This window comes from Stigmatopora argus, chromosome 14 (assembly GCF_051989625.1).
Source record: "Stigmatopora argus isolate UIUO_Sarg chromosome 14, RoL_Sarg_1.0, whole genome shotgun sequence".
In the NCBI taxonomy this organism is placed as follows: Eukaryota; Metazoa; Chordata; class Actinopteri; order Syngnathiformes; family Syngnathidae; genus Stigmatopora; species Stigmatopora argus.
In genome coordinates, this window is record NC_135400.1 from 15,236,889 (window position 1) to 15,256,959 (window position 20,071).

A 20,071-nucleotide genomic window follows, 5' to 3' on the forward strand; every position below is an offset into this window, starting at 1 on the left:
CTGTTTACACAGCACAGCATGATTTTTTTCCCACTAGAGAGCAGCAGAGAGACTCACCACATGTACTGTAAGCGTATGTATTTACTAAAACGTTTCAAAAAGGTAAAAAACTGTTCCAAACAATGAATTGACTTCAACTTGTAAGAAAATATTGTGACACCATGCAAAAAAAAAATCAGCATATAGAGCACCGTAGGGGCGTCAATATCATCACTCCCTTAAACATATTATATTTGGCTTAGTGGAAGCGCGGAAAAAAAATGTCCAATATTACAAAGAACTCTGCAGTGAAGCTTAAAACTGACTTGTGTGGATTGCGTTTATTTCTGCTGAAGCAGTAGTTTGTACAGAAGTGCTTAATAGTCAGAAAGTGCTGAATTGTCACATAAAAAAAATGGAACGGCACTGAAAAATGAAATTAAGGGTCTTCGATGTCCATGAATTCTTTTTTGGGCGAGACATTCCCCCGGTACCAGGCGCAAGAGCCGTCGGCTCTCTTGATGCAGGCAAAATGGCGGGCCTGCCCGCCGTAGGTCTTCTTTTCCGTCAGGTAGTCGGTCCACAGGCACTCGGCCCGGCTGCTGACCCCGCACGGGACCGAAGTGCAGCGTGTGATCTGGAATAACAAAAAATAATAATCATAATTCATAATCGTGTTCGAGCTCAGGGGTGTCAAAGGTCAGGAAAGGGGTCCGATCCGTTCTGCCTGTCAGGCCCTTTGGAGCTCATTTATACTTTTATTTTGATAAAACCAGAATTTGGGGAGCGTGTTGCACTTTGCTCAATTTCCTATCCGCATCCAAATTGGTTCTTTCTTCAAAATGGCAGTTTTGAGTTACCAAGAAACCTTAAAATGCCCTAAACCACATGTGTCAAAGTGGCGGCCCGGGGGCCCAATCTGGCCCGCCGCATCATTTTGTGTGGGCCGGGAAAGTAAATCATGAGTGCCGACTTTCTGTTTTAGGATCAAATTAAAATGAAGAGTATAGTTGTATATTTACAGAAAGTGGCCTTAAAATGACTCCAAATGAACTTATTAGTCAATACGAAATCCATATTTGGCGTTCCTACCGTGCAAGCGCAGCCCATTTGGTATAGCTTCAGCACGCTCTTCTTCTGCATGACTCTGGAGATTTCCCACGGCACCGAAAGGAAACTGCACAGATCGATGTGCAGAGAACCGTCGGGTTTCAGTCGACCTGTAGTGGAAGAGATCAAAATGTAGATGTTTGATAAGATACGCATGATAAATCCCCCAAATTTGTATGATTATGGCTTGATTTGACAAAAAAATAAAATAAAAACAACACTGTAAAACCTATTTAGGCCCCTTGGCAAGTGTCTAGCTCCCTCTAATGTTAAAAGTAAGAAGCACAAGAGAATGTAGGCGGAGTTGAAGTTTCTTGTGCGACCCATATTTTTCATCATTTGCCTCGGCCCAAAAAATAAAAATACAAAATAAAAACACCCCCGACGTAGCCCTAACTAGATTTCGTAATTTAACTTGGAAAACGTGTTATTTTGAGTATTTCTGACTTATTTTAGTGAAGTTGTTAGAGTCGGGGTGTTGGCTTTAGTGAATCCTGATTGGAGCACCCTATTACATATTTATTTAAACCAAAGTCCAGTTGATGTATGATGTCGAGTTTTAACTTGATTGGGAATTTCGCAATCAGCCAATGTTTTTTTAAGCTCTGTTTCTACGTTTTTTGGTTGTTATATTTTTGTTATTTTGTGTTATTTTGTTATTTTTTGTTATTTTTAGTTATTTTTTGTGTGTTTTTTTTGTTTTAGTTTTTTGGTTGTTTTTGTTTTTGTTTTTTTAATTTACCAGAAACTAAGAACAAACATGCGTTAAAGTACTCATGGTAAAATGTAGAACAAAAGGCTAAATAGTGAAAAAGTGCGAGTTTTGCACGTACCCATGATTAAATACTCGGTGCCATTGTTCAGCTCGACGCCACATGCCATGGGATTGGACCCCGTGTAGATGGCATCAAAATCCTTGTTGGGGCCTTTGTACATCTGCCAAACGAACATGGAACAAAATAAATTCAATTTGCTTGAATACAAATCACGTGCAAGCCTAAAGATTCCAACAAAAAAGTCTCTTACCTTGGTCTGGTTGATGTCATACTTGATATATTGGAAATTGTCACCAACCTCTGTCGCTCCAACCACTGTCGCCTTCATTACTAGAAAAGATAAGATACATAAAATAAACATTTGGAGCACATGTGTCAAAGTGGCGGCCCGGGGACCAAATCTGGCCCGCCGCATCATTTTGTGTGGCCCGGGAAAGTCAATCCTGAGTGCCCACTTTCTGTTTTAGGATCAAATTAAAATGAAGAGTATAGTTGTATATTAAATTTCCTGATTTTCCCCCTTTTAAATCAATAATTGACATTTTTTAATCAATTTTTTTCTGTGTTTTTAGTTCAAAAATCATTCTGTAAAATCTAAAAAATATATAAAAAAGCTAAAATAAACATTGTTTTAGATCTATAAAAAACTGAATATTCAGGGATTTTAATCCAGTTCTTTTAATCCATTTATAAATAAATAAAAATCTAAATATTATATCTAAAATGGCCCACGTGAAATCAAGTTGACGTTAAAGCGGCTCGCGAACCAACCCGAGTCGGACACCCCTGATTTGAAGAATGATTTCATGCCAGGAGCGACTTTTTTGGTTAAAAGGATGAGCAAGTTTAAAGTTATCATGTTTTTTTTTTAATGTTGAACATGGAGTAAAATAATAATAGCAAAGTGTTTTAAATGTGAATGGTTGACATTGGGCAAGAAGCGTATTTTTTGTGGGTCCTTATTGAAGTACAATAGGTAGCAATGGAGATTTAAAATCTTTTTTGGGGGGCTGGGTCCGATTTGAGAGTCAATAAGAGACTTTTGGTGAATAAATATACGCGGAATAAAAACATAACTCTGGGGTTTTGGGAACATTTTGGAGTTGGATCGGTGTAAATGTGGCCTAAAATGCGGGAAACGTAAAAATCATCAATGTGACAAAAGTCACCCAAAAAGCCATTTTGATGTCAAGGCATCTGAAGAAATGGAGAAAAAAAGACAGGAATGAAGCAACGTTAATCCCCTTCAAATCCTCACAGCCTGCTTGGCTTTGCATTTTTTTTGTGAGTGACTGGAATGAGGAAGTTTCACTTTCTCGCTTCCTGATTGAGAGAGAAAAAGAGAAAAGAAGGATTCAAGTGGAAACATGAAGCCCCCGCAGATGTGCTTTTCAGCTCCAAAAATAGAAGCTGGCAGGGTCGGGCCCTAAAATACGTATTTATCTAATGATGTCATATTGAAGAGAAAAAAAATGGAGGTGAAGCCATCCTTTGAGAAGACGTCCCCCGAGGGAACGGGAATTGCTGACTTTCGGGGAAAAGAGAAGTGAAGAAATGGAGAAAGCGCCGTCGCCGACCGAGCGAGCGAGCGAGTAAGTCTGCAAATTCTGCGGCTGCCATTCACGCTAATCCCGCTCGCCTGACTTTGCGGAATTGTGCGTAAACGGCGCTAAATCAAAATAAATCACAATTGGCGGCGACTAAGTTGGGAGCGTGTTTTTCCTCCTTCAATCCTTTTTGACTGGAAGTTCCAAATGGATTGAAAATGGATTGAAAATGGATTGCCAATCACCAAAAACTAAAGTTATATTTGAGTGAAGTCCCTTTTACACAATATTCCATTAACATGAAATGGAAAGTCACGTAAGTCATTAAGTCTACTTTTACATAAAATGTGCCAAAAATATTCTGTTCATTTTTTTTTAAAGAGAATAAAAACATTCGTACCATGAAGAAAAAAGGACTTTAGAGTGTATATTTCAATTTTGATTCACTTTAAACTGTTTGGTTTTCATCTTTGTATTGTTTTAAGACTATATTATTATGAAAAGTAATACGTAAACACAATATTGATTCATAATTAAAACATAAACAATTAAAATGTTGTTACTTTGATTTGTTTCAATCATAAAATTGCTATAAAATATATTTTTAAGTACCGTATTTTCAGGCCTATAAGGCGCACTATTTTCATTGTGCATATAGACCTACTTATGTTTTTTTTCCTTCTTTTTGACCACCGACAGCCTGTTAGGTTATCTTTTTTACGACAAGTTATCTGGAAAAACTGTTTTTATAACAGATTTGTCTTTAGCCCATTGCTCCTCAATTTTTCTATCGGGACTTTAATGCGCTCTTGCCGGCATCTGGCGGTCAAAAACAGGTATTACATCTATAACAACCGCGAAGGGAGATATTTCAGTGGGGCAGGGCACATTTTCATATGCTTTATTTATTTTATAAGACATTAATCAATCATTTCCTTATCATTTTCTCTCATTTTTTGTATGTTTCCTCACATCTTTTATACAAAATTGGGACACTTTGACCCATTTTAAAGGGTTTAGTTGGTAGTTGTGTGAGGACTGTGGAACAAATTAGAGAATTTACTTGTAAAGTACACCTCTACTTACGAAATTTTCAAGTTACGAAGAAAGTCTTGGAACCAATTAATTTTGTAAGTAGAGATCCGACTGTGTATATATATATTTATTTTTTAATGTTTTAATTTTTGAATTTATTTATTTTGCTTTATTTATTTATTTATTTGTAACCAATTAATTTTGTAAGTAGAGATACGACTGTGTATATATATATATATATTTATTTTTTAATGTTTTAATTTTAGAATGTATTTATTTAGCATTTTTATTTTTTTATTTTTTTATTTGTAACCAATTAATTTTGTAAGTAGAGATACGACTGTGTATATATATATATATATATATTTTTTTAAATTTTTTAATGTATTTATTTTGCATTTTATTTTATTTTATTTTTTTATTTGTAACCAATTAATTTTGTAAGTAGAGATACGACTGTGTATATATATTGTTTTAATTTTTAAATTTATTATTATTATTATTATTTTATTTGTTATTTTTTTTCCCTCATGTCGTCTTCTTTGGCCGGTGCAAAAAAAATCTGGTACATTCAATGAGTAAAAATTCTAGGTAAACCCCAAAACAGGGCAAAGGAGAAGATTAGCAAAAAGGTAGAGCCGTCTTGAAAATGTCTCCAGCAAAAACCAAAAGTTGAACTCACCGACATCCGAGCGGCAAAACGCCTGTTGCGGGTGCAAAGCGCTACAACTGCAAGCTTGCGCTCCTTCCTGTCGCAGCAGAAGCAGCAGCAGCACGGCGGCGGCAGCCGCCATCCAGTTTGTCGCCATCCGACTCATACTCGATGCTTGAGGAGAAGGAGAGAGAGAGATAGAGAGCAAAGGCAAAGAAGTGGCGTAGGCAGGTCGGCAGATGGCTTTTCTCCGCTCTCCCGGCGAGCCGGCCTTTTTATGGAGGGCTGCGGAACCCGCCCACGGGCCACGTCACCGTGACTCCTTTCACCTTTGCGCAAAAGCACGCGTAGAGCAGACGGGAAATGATTGGAGACCACCGAATGATTGCGGGGGAAACTCTCCGTCGGGGCCGGTTTTTGCCACGGGCAATGTGGCCGAGCCCCCGGGGTGCCATCTATTTAGGGGGTGCCCGAGAGAAAAAAAAATGCCTTTTTTAAACGATGTCACCGATATCCCTCATTCATTCATTCATTTTTCTGACTTGCTTATTCTCCCAATTGTCATGGGGGGTGCTGGAGACAACCCAGCTGACAACCCTGAATTGGGGGCCATCCAATGTTGGGGCACAAGGAGACGGACAACACATCGTAGCTAGGGTTAGGCAATTTAGAGCGTTTAACCAGCTAGCTAGCCTAGCATGCGTGTTTTTGGGATGTGGAAGGAAACCGGAATACCCAGAGAAAACCCACGTAAGTCCGGGGAGAACATGCAAACTCCACACAGAGAAGACCCACCTGGGATCGAACCCTCAACCCCAAGACTGTCCACCGGCCGACGTGCTAACCACTTATCCGCCGTATATCCCTCATTTACATTAGTGGCGTAGACGTCTACTCCGGGGGAATTGCCTCCCCCTAGTGGAAGTCGTGTCATTGCATCCAGTGGAAAATCGGGCAATGACATTTTTGACGGTAAAAAAATTCTTTTGATGTTGTGTATGATTTTGCATCTCAAAACCAGTTTTTGCTTGAATCCAATCGCACGAGAACCCAATTTAGCAAGAAGCTTGAAAATAAAATAGTAAGGGAAAACTGAATCACCACCACTTTTCTAATAAATCTATTTGGACCGTTATAACAAGGTACTTATTATTTTTCTATTTAAAAAAAACTTGCCGTTTGGGAGGCATCTTTGACGGCAACGAGCTAAAGTTAGCCGGCCGACTCACGCCGGCTTTGCACGCTAACGTTACCGCCCGGCATTAGCGTCAAAGTTGTTTCAAAACCATGTGGGCGTGATGGATGCCGGCCCTCCCCGCTGTCACGTTCTCACCTTGCCACCGCGTTCAAAAAAGTTTCTCCGGAACCATGACGCGGCGTTACCCAGAAGTATTTGCGTCACCGAATGCCCGTAATTACGCGTCCAGATGTGACGGCGAAAGAATGAAAATACGCGGCGACCAGTGTGTTAGCGCAATCGAGTGGCGTTGGCAAAATGGTGACATCATCTTACAATTTAATGGATTCAAGGACAAGGACGGCAATGACTTTTTTTTTCGGGTTATTCTGGCATTCTTGACTTTCGCTGCCCTTTTAGTCGCGTACGAAAGTTTGACTTTTTGTCAGAACGCCGACTGACAAGTTGATGAGCTTAGCTCATCGACGGAAATCCGGTCCATTTAGACTGGGAGGGCTGGTAGCGAATGATCGCATTAAAGTTCCTTTTAAGGAAAAATGCCATTCACCATCCGTTGTATTGAAGTATGCACATTAAGATATATGTTTGTTTTGAATATTGCGCAAGCCGTGGTCATATTTTCTTTTTTTTCCGGACCTAACAAAACATTTTTGTAATGTCAAAGGAATGGGCCCTGGTCCAAATGGATTGGACATCGACGTATTATCTCATTGGAGGGCAGCCAATGAGATCGCATACAAAATACAGTTTAAAAGCCAATCTTTTTTTTTTACTGGATTTCGATTATTTTGATTCAACAAGTCAAAGTGGATTTTTTTGGGGTGGAAAATTTGGACACCCGCGGATCAGCCGGCAAACAATGAGGTGCCCCCAAGCTAAAGATCTGACGGGAATTGTTTAACCTTTAGTCAGTCTCATCTGGTTTTACTCAGATTCCAAACTGGGAATCAGCAAGGTAATTGAGGTTTTTTTTAAATTACTATTATTATTTTTTATGAATAATGGATGAGTCCGTCCTTCCCGTATCTGGTGAATTCCATGTTACCAGCAACCTTGTGGGAACTTTCCTTCTTCTCCTGAATGTTCCTTGTCAAACACTTCGTTGTTTTTTTTTGAAACATTGAAGCCACCAGTTTAGCAGTGGGCGGCCGTCAAGCAAAGCAAAGCGTTGCTGGCCAACTATGAGGTCAACCGGCCCAGACCGCCAAGTCACACACGTGCAAATACACACACTCACACACACACACACACACACACACACACAAAAACATTCTCCTTTTTCCTATTTTGGGGGTTTTTGGGCAAAGCAAAGCTCACCACAGAAAATACAGACGCTCCCCTACTTACGAACGCAATTGGTTCCGAGCGATTGTTCATAAGTTGAATTTGTTTGTAAGTTGATTCAGTGCTATATTTTGTATTATAATTTATGTTTAAGGCCTATATAAGTATATTGAAGGTTTATATAAGTGCATTTAAGGCTTGTATAAGTAACCTGCATTGGTTTGTACTGAAAAAAAACATTTAATAACATGGAGAGAATATGTACAGTACTGTATAGAGAGAGAGAGAGAGAGATTTATGTATTAGAAACTGGGCGAAAGAAGCGATCTAACGACGATTGCACAGTTTTCTTCTTTTTTTTTCATCATAAATGATGCGGTAGCACTGTATGGCATCATTCAATTGATTTGCAAACTTTGTGCAACGTTCAATATTTGGGTCCTGCTGCTCGATCTTTCTGTTTATAAATGGTACTGAATGTGCAACGCTCACCACTTTCTGACGCGCATCAAGCTTCGTTATTATTGCCACTCGTTTCAAATGAAATGGCTTGCCTCTTCCTTCCAACTCCCTCAATAGAAGCCTTTCGCTTTTTACCAACCATATTCAATAATGGATGCACGAGATATTTATTGATGCAAATGAAAAAGGTTCTCTGCGCACTGGATATACGTTCACGCACTTCTGCATTGCAACGAAGAAGAAGTTAGATGCTGGGTGAGCTGAGCTCTCACAGCGCCAGGCGTCGGTATTAGCGGCGGAAAGAAGCACTACTCGGAAAAAAATACAAAATCACACTTACGAACATTTTTCGACATAAACGCAATTTGCAGACATGTTCGTATGTACCGTTGTTCGTAAGTCGTATGTTCGTAAGTAGGGGAGCGTCTGTATTGGATTTTTTTTCCCTTTTACAAGCCTCATTTGAACTAATTCTCAGCACTCCGACTTTGAAACGTTCACTTTTAAGGCTCTCTTCGATTTTGGACCTAACATTTACGGATACGTTATTTTTTTAATTTTTTTTTTAATTAAAGGCAGTCATTTCAAAGGCAAAAGCATTTAAATTTTCAAAATGTAAAATATCTGCTGGCAACTAATCTACTGCCCACAGTTGCCTTTGATGGACTCCGGCACCCCCACCACCCACCAAAAAATGAATGATGGGATGAATTTCAAAATAAAGATTGTCTCACATTTTCATAATTACATAATTAACTCTTTGAATCAAATAAGTTGCATATAGGTTTTGACAAAAACATCCAGATTTTAAAAAACCTTCCGATTTTCCTGAGAAAAATAAAAGTGGATAAAGTAGAAATCCCCCAAAACCACAGGAAGTGAGCCAACCTTAATATCAATATCACGTATAAAACGTGCATTTTCTCAGGTATGAAAAACATTTGCAATTTTTGCAACCTTAAAAAAAATCATAACAAAAGAATATTCGTTAAACCTTGTAAACCTTAAAACACTTTGAGTATTTTTATGACCTTGACAGAAAGTATATGACACATAATGACAACTGTTTTTTACGCTTTTTTGTTTTGTTGCAATCAGCCCTCCCAGCCGAAACGGATTGGACGCCTACGGCCGTCAATGGCGTCCACGGAGCACGCCGGCCGGTGACTGTGTATGGAGCAATCCCATTATTTTCCCCTCGTTACATCACTTTTAAACAACGACAGTGAAAGAGAGTGAATCATTTGAATTCTGCGTCAGTGGCGGAAACGCTCCAAAGAAGGGAAAAAAAACCAGAACCAAAAAAAAAAAGAAGATATTTTTGTGTGCTGTCAGAATATTGGAGCGTCCGTCAGACTGTTCGTGTTCCAACTTTTCACCCCGAGCCAAATCAGGAAGAAAAAAAGATTTCCCTTTTTCATTTGCGTCAGTCAGTTGAGTCTTTCGACGCGGGTGAGGAAACAACGGAAGTATTGGGGTGCCACCCAAAGTCAAAAAGTCAGCGAGTTCAAGTCCCGCATTTCCCGGCAAAGTAAGGTTTCGCCTTTACGTGACATTTCACTCATTTTAAATGTGAAATTAACTAAAAAAAAATCCTATTTTCACCGCTTTATTTTGCATACCTGTCAACCTCTGCCGATAACTGCCCTTATAAATGATTATGATTCCCCTTACAAACCTCCAAAAAACCTTACAAACACCGTACGAGTCGTACGACTCGTACGGTGTTTGTAAGATTTTTTGGGGGTTTGTAAGGGGAATCATAATCATTTATAAGGGCAGTTATCGGCAGAGGTTGACAGGTATGATTTTGTAAACATTGAACAGACGTGCTCGTCCAATCCGTTTGTCGTGGAAGGATGGCAGCGAATGAACGGATTGAATTGAATGCTTTTATTGTGGCGATAAACTCACTGAATGATGATCAGAGCTTTGTTTTCAGGTTATTAGCGTCATGTATTCGTACTGTTAAATATTGTCAAATGATTTCCAGAGCCACGGTGACATCATTTTAGAGTGTAAACATTCATTTCCAGCCACAAGCCAATTTTTACGAGAAACAAGCTCATGACTGACAGCCATTAGGAGGCACTCAGGTATTATTCACGCGTAAACAAATCGACGAGGTGACGAAATAGCCGTGTTTGGCGGCGCAATCATGGCAACGGTTGACATGCGTGTTGAGAGATTCCTGAGAAAAAAAAAAGGCTAAGGACTAAGCGTTCCTGAGTCATGTCAAAATGGCGTTCTAATCCTTCGTCAAACACGCAACCAGTTCAAGTGGAATTTTTTGGGGCTTTGCACCTGGCGGGCGACGATTATCATTCGGTGCAACCAAATGACAGTACGAGTATTTTTTTTTTCCCCTCGGGATGGTAATGAAAAATCTGTAGTATAGTATTTTTTGCGTAGAACGGTTATTTTTTCACGATTCCTGCCTTGCATTCATTGAAAATTGGTCACTAATAGACATCCAAACTGGGAGTCCTAGGTTAATTTAATCTAATCTAATCTAATGTGACTCTAATCTATGGGGCCATAACTATTTGATTTAATTAATTTTGGACACATTCCAGATGAAAAATAATAAAAACGAGCCAAAAAGCCATTTTAAAAATGAGAGAAAACCAATAAGACTGTTATTCTATGCAACCAACCAACAACAATAATAATAATCATCATTTTAGAAGCCATGAGAAAATAGTTTGGAATCATTTTTTACTAAATAGCACAAAACCAACCTCAAGTGAAATCCTCCAATTTTTTTTTAATGGATTTTGGACCTATTTTATGTTTGAAAAGACGTCCTATTAATTCCAATGACCTTTTAGTACTTGGCTTTAATGAATTGTGGCGCCCCCCTTTGACAGCTAAGCAAAATTGCTTTTAAAATCCTCTGATTTTACATTCAAAACAGGTGACTATGATTGTTTTTTTGTTTAAACCTTTAATTAGCATACATTGAACTCATTGACCGCCATTGACGGCGCTTGGCCGTCCAATCCATTTTGGCCGGGAGGTTCCTCCAATGGCATCGAAACGATCATTCCTTCAACGTTTGTTCACTTGAATTTTCAAAGCGTTGCAATTGAAAATGACGGCGGGCGGTCACTCTGGCATGCGTCAATCAACAAGTGGCATCAGGTGACCTCGCGTGTGGGCGGAGTCTCTGGGTATAAAAGGCCACGGTCCAGTGAGAGTCAGTCTGAAACCAAACGGCGACCGTCCAGGAACCCTCCCGCAAGTTTGCCTTTTTTCTACGTTGTGTCCTCAAGCGCTTAGCTTAACCATGAATTGGATGGCGAAGAGCTTCCTTCTACCGCTTCTTCTTCTTCTCTGCTTGGGCCAGCGAGGGCGAGCCTGCTCCTGCCCGCCCAAGCACCCGCAGGAGATGTTTTGCCAGGCGGACGTGGGTCAGTCTTGATGTTTTTCCCCCCAATGTCTTCTAGATGGGAAGGAGCGAGCGTTCAATCCTTGACGGTTAAGTTCGGTCTAAGGCTGGCTACATTGAAGCATCTGTGTTATGCTACTGTGTTAGCAATTTTGTGAAATAAGATGGTTTTCTTCTTGAGAGATGAAATGCCTTTTATTCCACTTTGTGGCCAAATAACTTGTTTTAATTGCAGATCTTGTAGCAATCAAGGTGTTCCCAGTAACGAGAAGTCATTTGATGGCTGTTTTGTGACAAAATGTGTCCTCCAAGAGGCCTCCTGTCTGCTCTAATTCCATTAATTTTAGCCTGTCACCCATTTTTTTTTTCAGACGAACTTGCCTGCTTTGCAATTTTATTGGGCTGAACTTTGATATTTTCAAGTTCATGTCAATCAAATGTCTTTGTAGTTCTCAGGGCAAAGGTCGGTGATATGAAGGCTGACGTGAAAGGTTTGGACCCCGTCAAGTATTTCATCGAGCACGTTGCGGTAAACGACGTTTCTTGGGTTTCTCCTAGGATGAAATTTCAAAGGTGTCTAACTTCCCTTTTGTATTTTCCCAGACCCTGAAAGGCTTGGAAAATCATTTTGACGCCATCTACACCGCGGCCAGCTCGGCGGCGTGCGGCGTCACTCTGATCAAGGACGTGGAATATTTATTCATGGGTAGAAAACCAACACTTTCCCGCAGAATTGCCGGCGTCGGCGTCCGGATGCTTGACTTGTCTGTCTTTTGCTGTCCTCTCAGTCAAGGTGAACCACGAGGGCATGCTGGACATCTCCCTATGCGACTTTTTCCAGCCGTGGACGGCCATGAGCGACGAGCAAAAGAACCTTTTGCTCCGTTACCACATGGGTTGCGATTGCAAGGTAGGAAGGCTAAGGCAGGATGGCTTTTTAGCCTCCGGATAACGCGTTTGGAACTCTTCCGCCCGTCAGATCAAGCCCTGCCACGCACTTCCATGTGACACACTCGGCCCTCAAGAGTGTTGGTGGATGGTGAGCAAAGGTGAGCAGGCCCGGGAATACGCTTGCGTCAAGAGAAGCGACGGCTCCTGCGCCTGGTACCAAGGCACCGCCTTCCCCGTGGAGCGCCTCCAGGATGTTGATGACGATTAGATGCTAAATAAAATGATGGCAAAAAAAACTTGGCGCTTTGAATCTTTTCTGGGTGCAATTCACACGACTCCAACGCACTTAACACAGCACTGGTCCAGTTTTTGGTGGTCTAAAAAGGTCTGTGGCTTGCTCAATCTTGGTGGTGAAGCAGAACTAAAGTTTGGATGAAGGTCTTCTAACTGTGGGAATGGGGTTGAATGTTTAATATTGAGTGAGTCTATAATTTGGTTTCCAACACACAGATTTTACAGCAAAAAATTCCAAGATGTCAACAAGGGCTGGCTCTAGAGGTGAAATTAGCCAAAGCACCTTCTCAGTTCATACCTGGAATTTGATAGCAATTACCCTGTGAACTCCTGTCTCTGAACCTCTTGACCAATCATTTTAAATCCTGGTTTGTCGAACAAAATTGCCATGACAACACACATTTGCTGAGTGCATGACTTCAGGACCTCTTAAAGCAAACAAAAGCTGACTGCAGTCCTCCACTCGTTGCACTTTTAGGACACCAGATTGCTGAAAAGGTGTTCTCTTGGTGGAATAGTTTGCACACCACTGGGTTAAAGACTTAATTAAAACTGGACTATGGCTTGCTGACCTCCGTTTAAAGCTAACAAATGGTGACCATGTCACCAAAAATGAAGTTGGGACTGTCTTGATAGGAATTCCATTCAAAAGGAATACAATGAATCCATTCTGGTAGTGACATCACCATTAAAATGGATACCATCTAGCGTCCTACAGCTGCACTAGCTAGTAAAACGTACGTTGACGGAAGGGTGACGTGGCTGTGGCGTAATAGAAAACTTGAGTCTTTCCATTGGAGGGGGCTCCGGTTTCTGTTGACATTTGTTCCGCCACTGACCAGTAGGACGCTGCTCCAAGAAACTTTGGGGATTGGCTCAATTATGTTGGTGGGCGTGCCGGCCCAGGTGAAAAGCATGTGGGAGGGGCGGCTACATAAAAGGCCCTCGTCCACGTTCCGCGTGGAAGTTTTGCTGGGACGTGTGCTGATACGTAGTTTCTCTCCCCGTGAGCACCTTCTGGCCATTATCTAGACGTCTTCATTTTATGACCGTCAACCATGAGCTTTAGGGTGAACATCTTGCTTCTGCCTTTGGCGTTGCTGTGCTTGATGCTTCTGCAAGAGGGCGCTCAAGGCTGCCGGTGCGCCCCGAAGCACCCCCAAGAGTATTTTTGCCGATCGGAAGTCGGTAAGTCGAAGCGCGGTCCACGTCGACCATGTCGTTCGTCGCTAGCGGACGTTCAAATGGATTGAGCGTCTATTGACATCAATGGCGGCCGATGAGTTAATTTCAAGGAAGTGCTGTGAATTAGCATTTTTTTTGGGACGACAAGCTGCACCTTAACAAGATTACACAATTCCGAAGAAAAAATACAGTCTCACCCTGGAGTATAAGTCGCTTTTTTTTTTGGAAGGGTGGATGAACATATGCTAAAATAACTAGTCGAATGGAGAACAGGCTAAAGGCATCTTTTAACAAAGCAGATAACTAGAACATAAAAAAAATGTTTAAAAAGGTATCTAAAAGCGGTACTTGAGTATTAGTTTCATCTAAACTATGACAAAAGTGAGATAAGTCATTGATGCTATGCTATTCTCGTGTTTTTGCAGTCATCACGGCAAGGGTTGGTCAGAGGACAGTTGATAAAATGGGCCACCGTGCCAAGTATGACATCCAACTAACCAGGGTAAGTGATTTCATTAATACTCTGCATCTAGTACAATTTAACATGATTTTTTTTCTTCGCGTGCCAAGACCTTCAAGGGCCCAAAAAAGAATTTTGACGCCATCCACAGCGCGTTGAGCACTGCGGCATGTGGTGTCTTTCTGACCAAAGACACCGAGTATCTTTTTATGGGTAAAAAAAAAAACTGCTATTGTTTCAGAGTTTTTTTTGTGATGAGCTTCCGCAAGGTTTCCCCTCATTTTTTTCCATCTTTTCCAGCCAGACTTTTGCCGGACGGTACGCTGCACATCTCTTCGTGCGACTTCTCGGCGCCGTGGGGAACCTTGAGCTTTGCGCGAAAGAGCTTGCTGCACCGCTACCCATTGGGTTGCGACTGCAAGGTAAGGCGCAGTTTATTTTTAAACGTTTTTTTTTTCCCCCGGCCTGGTGACGACGCGCGTTTAACGGCTTGGGCCTTGGCGGCAGATCACGGTCTGCTACTCCCTCCCGTGCGCCCCGAGCGGCCCGATGGACTGTCCCTGGACGGGATTTCTCCCGCCGAGGTTCTACGGAGAGCGGATCCGAGACTTCGCCTGTGTCGAGAAAAGCGAAGGTTCCTGTGCCTGGGAACGAGGCCGCAAAGTCATCAACAAAGGGAAATGAAGTTGTTGTTTTTTTTTTTTTTAAATCCCACTGGAATTGATGCTACTTGCATACACAATGGTGAATGAATAAAGAACAATTTCGCAGACTTGTTCTTCTGGCATGTTATTAAATTAAAAATGCAACTTGTGAAAAAATGAGCACTTTCTAAACTGGCTATAAAGGCTAGAATTAATCTGAATGATTGGGAAAAAAGTTGTGATCTTAAAGAATACCACATCTCATCTGTGTCCTCAAAAAGCACTTGACTGTGAAGTGAACATATTTGGGATGATTTCAATGACTGTCATTTCAAAAGCTATTGTCAAAACATGATGAATGAGCTCTCTTTGCTACTGTAAGGGAACTGATTGTTATCTACAATGAAGACAATTGGTGTGGAAAATGAGCATTGCATCAGCAATGCAGGTCAAAATCAGCTATTTCATGAACCTATATTTTAATATAAAAGTTGGAGTCAAATCAGATATTCTCAAGGAAGAATACTGGACACAAATTGTGCTATTACCAATCTCAGTCAAACTGAACACAAGTTTAATGATGGCTCAGTCTTGAAAATAAATCACTACATGACTTTTCTACAAAAAATAAAAATAAAACTTGGACTTTTTTTGCCAAAGCAACCACATTCACAGCATTGCTGCATTTTTTTGTGACCTTTTGAATCCTTGGCCCTTTCTCCTGCCACTTACGGTGCAAATTTCACTTCAAAGGGCCAACCTTATGTAAACAATCACCTTTCGACCTTTGACCTCATGACCCCAAAATTGAATCACCACTCGCATTTCCTATGACGCACATATCTGACAACATGAATCGTCACTCTATTCCAATTCGAACACGATGTACAAACTTTAGGAACCAAATACATACAAACAATCTCAGTTTTACCTAGCGACCATGCTAAAACCACCAGGTGGATCTATCGATTGACGTCCATCCTTTTTTGGCTCGGGATTGGTCACATTCCAATTTGCCAAGCGTGAACTTCTCTCTTCTTTGCACTTCTTCTGAACTTCTCCCCACCAATTTTTTGGGGTGGTAAACATCTAACGGGTTTGACAGTCATAGTGAATCAGCAGAAACTCAATAAAGCGCTAATTTATCCAACCTGTTTAGCTCATTAAAAAAGACACTTTTCATCCGAACAAAGGTGACGAAAGAACGCAGAGAACAAAATTAAAGCCTGAATGAGATTCATTTCGCAAAAGTGACCATTAATTGTCACTCCAAACAAAAGCGCCAGCGACAGGTTACGAAATTGCTAGGCGCTAATGGGTAAATAATTGGGGGCGGGGCCAACGGGGGGCTACAAAAAGGCCTGTGCGGAGTTACTCGGCGCAAGCATCGCCGGCTTAACCGTAGGTAAAAGCCCTCGTGCAACTTGGACGTCCTTGACCCAAGCTATTGACCGTGATGAGCTGGCTTCTAGCGCTGCTGTTCTTGTGGGGGCTCCAAGATGGCGCCCAAGCCTGCACCTGCCTCCCCAGGCACCCCCAGGAGATCTTTTGCCAATCGGACGTCGGTAAGTCACATCCAGCTTCACGTCGGGCGACAATTGCCCAAAAATGTTCCTATTCACGCAAGTATTGAACTTTCTGCGATGCTAATTTTGAGGAGTCACTTCATAATATTTCCAATGAATTACGACGGCATTGTAAAAACTTTCTTTTTAGTCTTCTCGGCAATCATTCGCGGCGTCAACCAAGCCGTGGGCTTTTACCAACCCATCAAATATGACATCCAATTCACCAGGGTAATTTTCTTTGAATGATGCTCATGCATGCAAATTCAACATGAATCCACTAATATATATATTTTTTTCTTTTTCTTCAGTATTTCAAGGGCCCCAACAGAATTTTCTTTTCCATCTACACCGCCTCTAGCAGTGCCGCCTGCGGAGTTGCCCTGAACAAGAACACGGAGTATCTAATCATGGGTATAAACTTGAAACAATCCATTTTAATGCTAATGCTAAAGTCCTACAAGGCACCAAAAAAGGCAATGACTTGGCTACTACTGTTTTGAGTGCAACTTATTTTGCAATCAAGTTTTAGCTTGTCATTTGCCTTAAGCCCCTCCCCCCTTTTTTGCCTTTCCAGCCAATGAGCATCCGGACGGCAAGGTGCACGTTACCTCATGCGACTTTTCCCACCCGTGGAAGACCCTGAGCTATACGCAGCGGAGAGACTTGTGGCGTTACCCACGTGGCTGCGATTGCAAGGTCGTGACGCAAAACATGGCGTCATACGTGAAACATGTCATGCATTAATCAACATGATTTGCTAACCCCCCCCCCCCCCCCCCCCCCATTTTTTTCCAGATCAAAAACTGCCACTCGGTCTGGTGCCGTAAATGGTGCCAGTGGACGAACGGTTTGGGGGAGTACCGTAAACTCGTCACACCTGCCCTAGCGCATGACAGGCCATTTGTCCTAAATACAACAAATGATACAAACTAAAGTTTGTAGAATTGTCTTTCCTCACAACAATGACAAATCTAAAGTCATGTTGTATGAATAAAAAGTTAAAATGTGTTGCAGATTTTTTATTTTTTTGCAACTTCCAGATGTTGCTTAAATGCAAATATTAGACCAGGGGTGTCAGACTCGGGTTGGTTCGCGGGCCGCTTTAACGTCAACTTGATTTCACGTGGGCCGGACCATTTTAGATATAATATTTAGATTTTTTTTAATAAAAGGATTATAAAAAGAACTGTATTAATAGCCCCGAATATTCAGGTTTTTATAGATCTAAAACAATGTTTATTTTAGATTTTTTAAATAAATTTTTAGATTTTGCAAAATGTTTTTTGAACTAAAAACACAGAAAAAATGGATTAAAAAATGACAATTATTGATTTAAAAGTGGGGAAATCAGGAAATTTAATATACATCTATACTCTTCATTTAAAACAGAAAGTCGGCACTCATGATTTACTTTCCCGGGCCACACAAAATGATTCGTTGGGTCAGATCTGGTTAATGTAAACAATTTTAGTATATTCTGTTTTACATCAATTCTTTGTTCTTGATTTAGTAGTTTAATATATAACGATATAATATATAAATATACTGGAATGTCCTCTGGATTATTTTGTTGCTTGTATTCACTAAGAGACGTCCAATCCAATTTGACTGGCGGGCTGGCAGAACAATCGTTGTCAGGCTTCCCAGTAAATATAATTAAATATAAAGGTTTAAAAAAAAATAAAAAATAAAAATGTTGAGTAAATCTTCCCAAGCAAAATATACAGTATGCATATTTTAATACAGACTTAGACCCCTGGGATATATACTTTTCAATGAAGATGCATTACCGATGCACAAATGTTTTACTCATTCATAAATCTGTTAGCAATGTGGACTGCGTTATTTTTTGGGGGAGTAAATAATGACCAAAGAAATGCGAGAAATCCCATTCGACACACTGACTTGGGGTGACCAATTTAGCAGGTGCGGCTAACGAGGGTGGGCGGAGGTGCCAATTGATGGCGTGGTCATAAAAAAGGGTCCTCGCGTGGACTGTCATTAACTCACCTGTCCAGCTGAATCACCTGAGATCTCCACGATGAACAATTTAGTGCTGACCCTGCTCTTGCTCCACTTGGTGGGACTCCATGAGGTCGTCCGAGGATGCAGTTGCTTCCCCACGCACCCCCAGCGGAGCTTCTGCCAAGCGGACGTCGGTAAGACAAGAAAAAAAATAGTCTATCAGGAGAATTTTTTAATTGACGTCGTTTCGGTGCCCGCTTTAACTTCTAGGAAGAAAAAAAAAGCAAACTCTACTTTTACTTAAACCTACTGAGGGGAAAAGTTTAACGTCCTACTTGAATGAAAATGAAGACCAGGTGTTCGTCATCACAGTAAACACGGAAGTGGAAATTTTCATTTCCGGTCATTTGTTATGATTTGAAAGCGACGTCGTCAAAATTTCGTCCAATATTTTTTTTAAGTTCTTTTTTACTGAAGTAAAATTGTACATTCATTTAAAAAACGACTTTAAAATACTACATGAATTTCTCCTAAAATAATAAAATGGTCCTTTTAATGTTTTTCAAATGAATGACTTGGCTGGGTTTAATTTGGGATATGGACGACCATCTCTGTCCTAAATAACCCAAATCAATTGTTGAACTAGAACTTGATTTTGTCTTTCCAGCTATGAAAGCCGTGATTTTAAAGAGGACTGAAGTCAACACCGTTATTGACTTTACGGATTTTGGCTTCAATAATATCAAGTATGACATCCAACTCCTCAAGGTAAGACTGGAAATCGTAAAAGGACTCTACATCCGTTTTTCATGTTTTAATTTTTTAAATTTGTTAGCTGTTCAAGGGTCCCAAGAATTTTGACGCAGTCTACACGGGTTCCAACTCTGCGGCATGTGGAATCGATTTGATAAATGGCACAGAGTATTTCCTCTCAGGTAGTTTTATGCACAAAAAAAAAACTTTATTTGGGCTTAATCTCATTTCCTGCCACGACAGGTTACCTGGATTTGAAAGGCTTTCTCCAGGTCAGCCTGTGTGGCTTTGTGCAGCGGTGGGAAGATTTGAGCAACACTCAGAAGAGGGGTGTGGAATGGACCTACAAAAAGGGCTGCAATTGCAAGGTAAGCTGCATTTCATTTGATTTTTTTGGGCCACATCTAATCAGTGCTTCCACATTGGCTGTCTTTTTTTCTTTTCTTTTTCAGATTACCCAGTGTACATCCATCCCGTGCGGCAGTACCTTCGCCGAGTGCTTGTGGTCCGACTTCCAGACGCTGGCCGTGTTCCGGCACTTTGCCTGCGTGGAGAAAAGCGACGGTTCTTGTGCCTGGTTCCGTGGGGTCGCCTAGGTGCAAAAAGGCTTCAGACATCCAAAGCTTTGTCAAATAAAAAGAATTCAATGGATTCTCTGACTTTTCTCACTCCATTGCTAAACTAGCTTACCGTATTGACTCGCGTATAAGCCACACCCTTAAAATTGCCTGAAAATGGTTGACTATTACCTATCTTTCCTTTCCACTAAGCAGCCCCCCCAATTTTTTACCTCCATATTCATGGTTTTAATAGGAAGTACAAATGTGTTACTTTGAAGGGAAAATCTTTGGAATCATCACCTGGTATTTTTGATACT

General features: G+C 40.9%; 4 protein-coding genes across 6 annotated transcripts; 3 read left to right on the forward strand and 1 right to left on the reverse strand.

The window, feature by feature from the left end:
• Window positions 1-301: 301 nt before the first annotated feature.
• On the reverse strand, window positions 302-18,805 carry LOC144088015 (metalloproteinase inhibitor 2-like). 2 transcript variants are annotated; one of them, XM_077618200.1, is made up of 6 exons: window positions 18,487-18,805; window positions 5,130-5,273; window positions 2,116-2,195; window positions 1,923-2,025; window positions 1,072-1,199; window positions 302-616 (listed from the first exon to the last, which is right to left on the reverse strand). In XM_077618200.1, exons 2-6 carry the CDS (start codon window positions 5,263-5,265, stop codon window positions 419-421), a joined length of 645 nt encoding a protein of 214 aa, XP_077474326.1. In that variant the 5' UTR covers window positions 5,266-5,273; window positions 18,487-18,805; the 3' UTR covers window positions 302-418. The 2 variants fall into 2 exon arrangements, with proteins under 2 accessions (XP_077474326.1, XP_077474325.1); XM_077618199.1 differs by lacking the exon at window positions 18,487-18,805 and adding an exon at window positions 5,895-7,904.
• Window positions 11,236-12,621, forward strand: LOC144088017 (metalloproteinase inhibitor 2-like). Its single transcript, XM_077618203.1, has 5 exons — window positions 11,236-11,456; window positions 11,884-11,963; window positions 12,038-12,140; window positions 12,223-12,344; window positions 12,414-12,621. The coding sequence occupies exons 1-5, from the start codon at window positions 11,333-11,335 to the stop codon at window positions 12,591-12,593; spliced, it is 609 nt and encodes a 202-aa protein (XP_077474329.1). The 5' UTR covers window positions 11,236-11,332; the 3' UTR covers window positions 12,594-12,621.
• On the forward strand, window positions 13,584-15,036 carry LOC144088016 (metalloproteinase inhibitor 2-like). 2 transcript variants are annotated; one of them, XM_077618202.1, is made up of 5 exons: window positions 13,584-13,807; window positions 14,230-14,306; window positions 14,375-14,477; window positions 14,565-14,686; window positions 14,772-15,036. In XM_077618202.1, exons 1-5 carry the CDS (start codon window positions 13,678-13,680, stop codon window positions 14,946-14,948), a joined length of 609 nt encoding a protein of 202 aa, XP_077474328.1. In that variant the 5' UTR covers window positions 13,584-13,677; the 3' UTR covers window positions 14,949-15,036. The 2 variants fall into 2 exon arrangements, with proteins under 2 accessions (XP_077474328.1, XP_077474327.1); XM_077618201.1 differs by having other exon boundaries at window positions 14,375-14,686.
• Window positions 16,285-19,845, forward strand: LOC144088317 (metalloproteinase inhibitor 2-like). The gene is made up of 10 exons (XM_077618650.1): window positions 16,285-16,473; window positions 16,625-16,704; window positions 16,785-16,887; window positions 17,051-17,172; window positions 17,272-17,372; window positions 18,481-18,635; window positions 19,109-19,209; window positions 19,277-19,376; window positions 19,438-19,562; window positions 19,647-19,845. Exons 1-10 carry the CDS (start codon window positions 16,365-16,367, stop codon window positions 19,788-19,790), a joined length of 1,140 nt encoding a protein of 379 aa, XP_077474776.1. The 5' UTR covers window positions 16,285-16,364; the 3' UTR covers window positions 19,791-19,845.
• The last annotated feature ends 226 nt before the right edge of the window (window positions 19,846-20,071 follow it).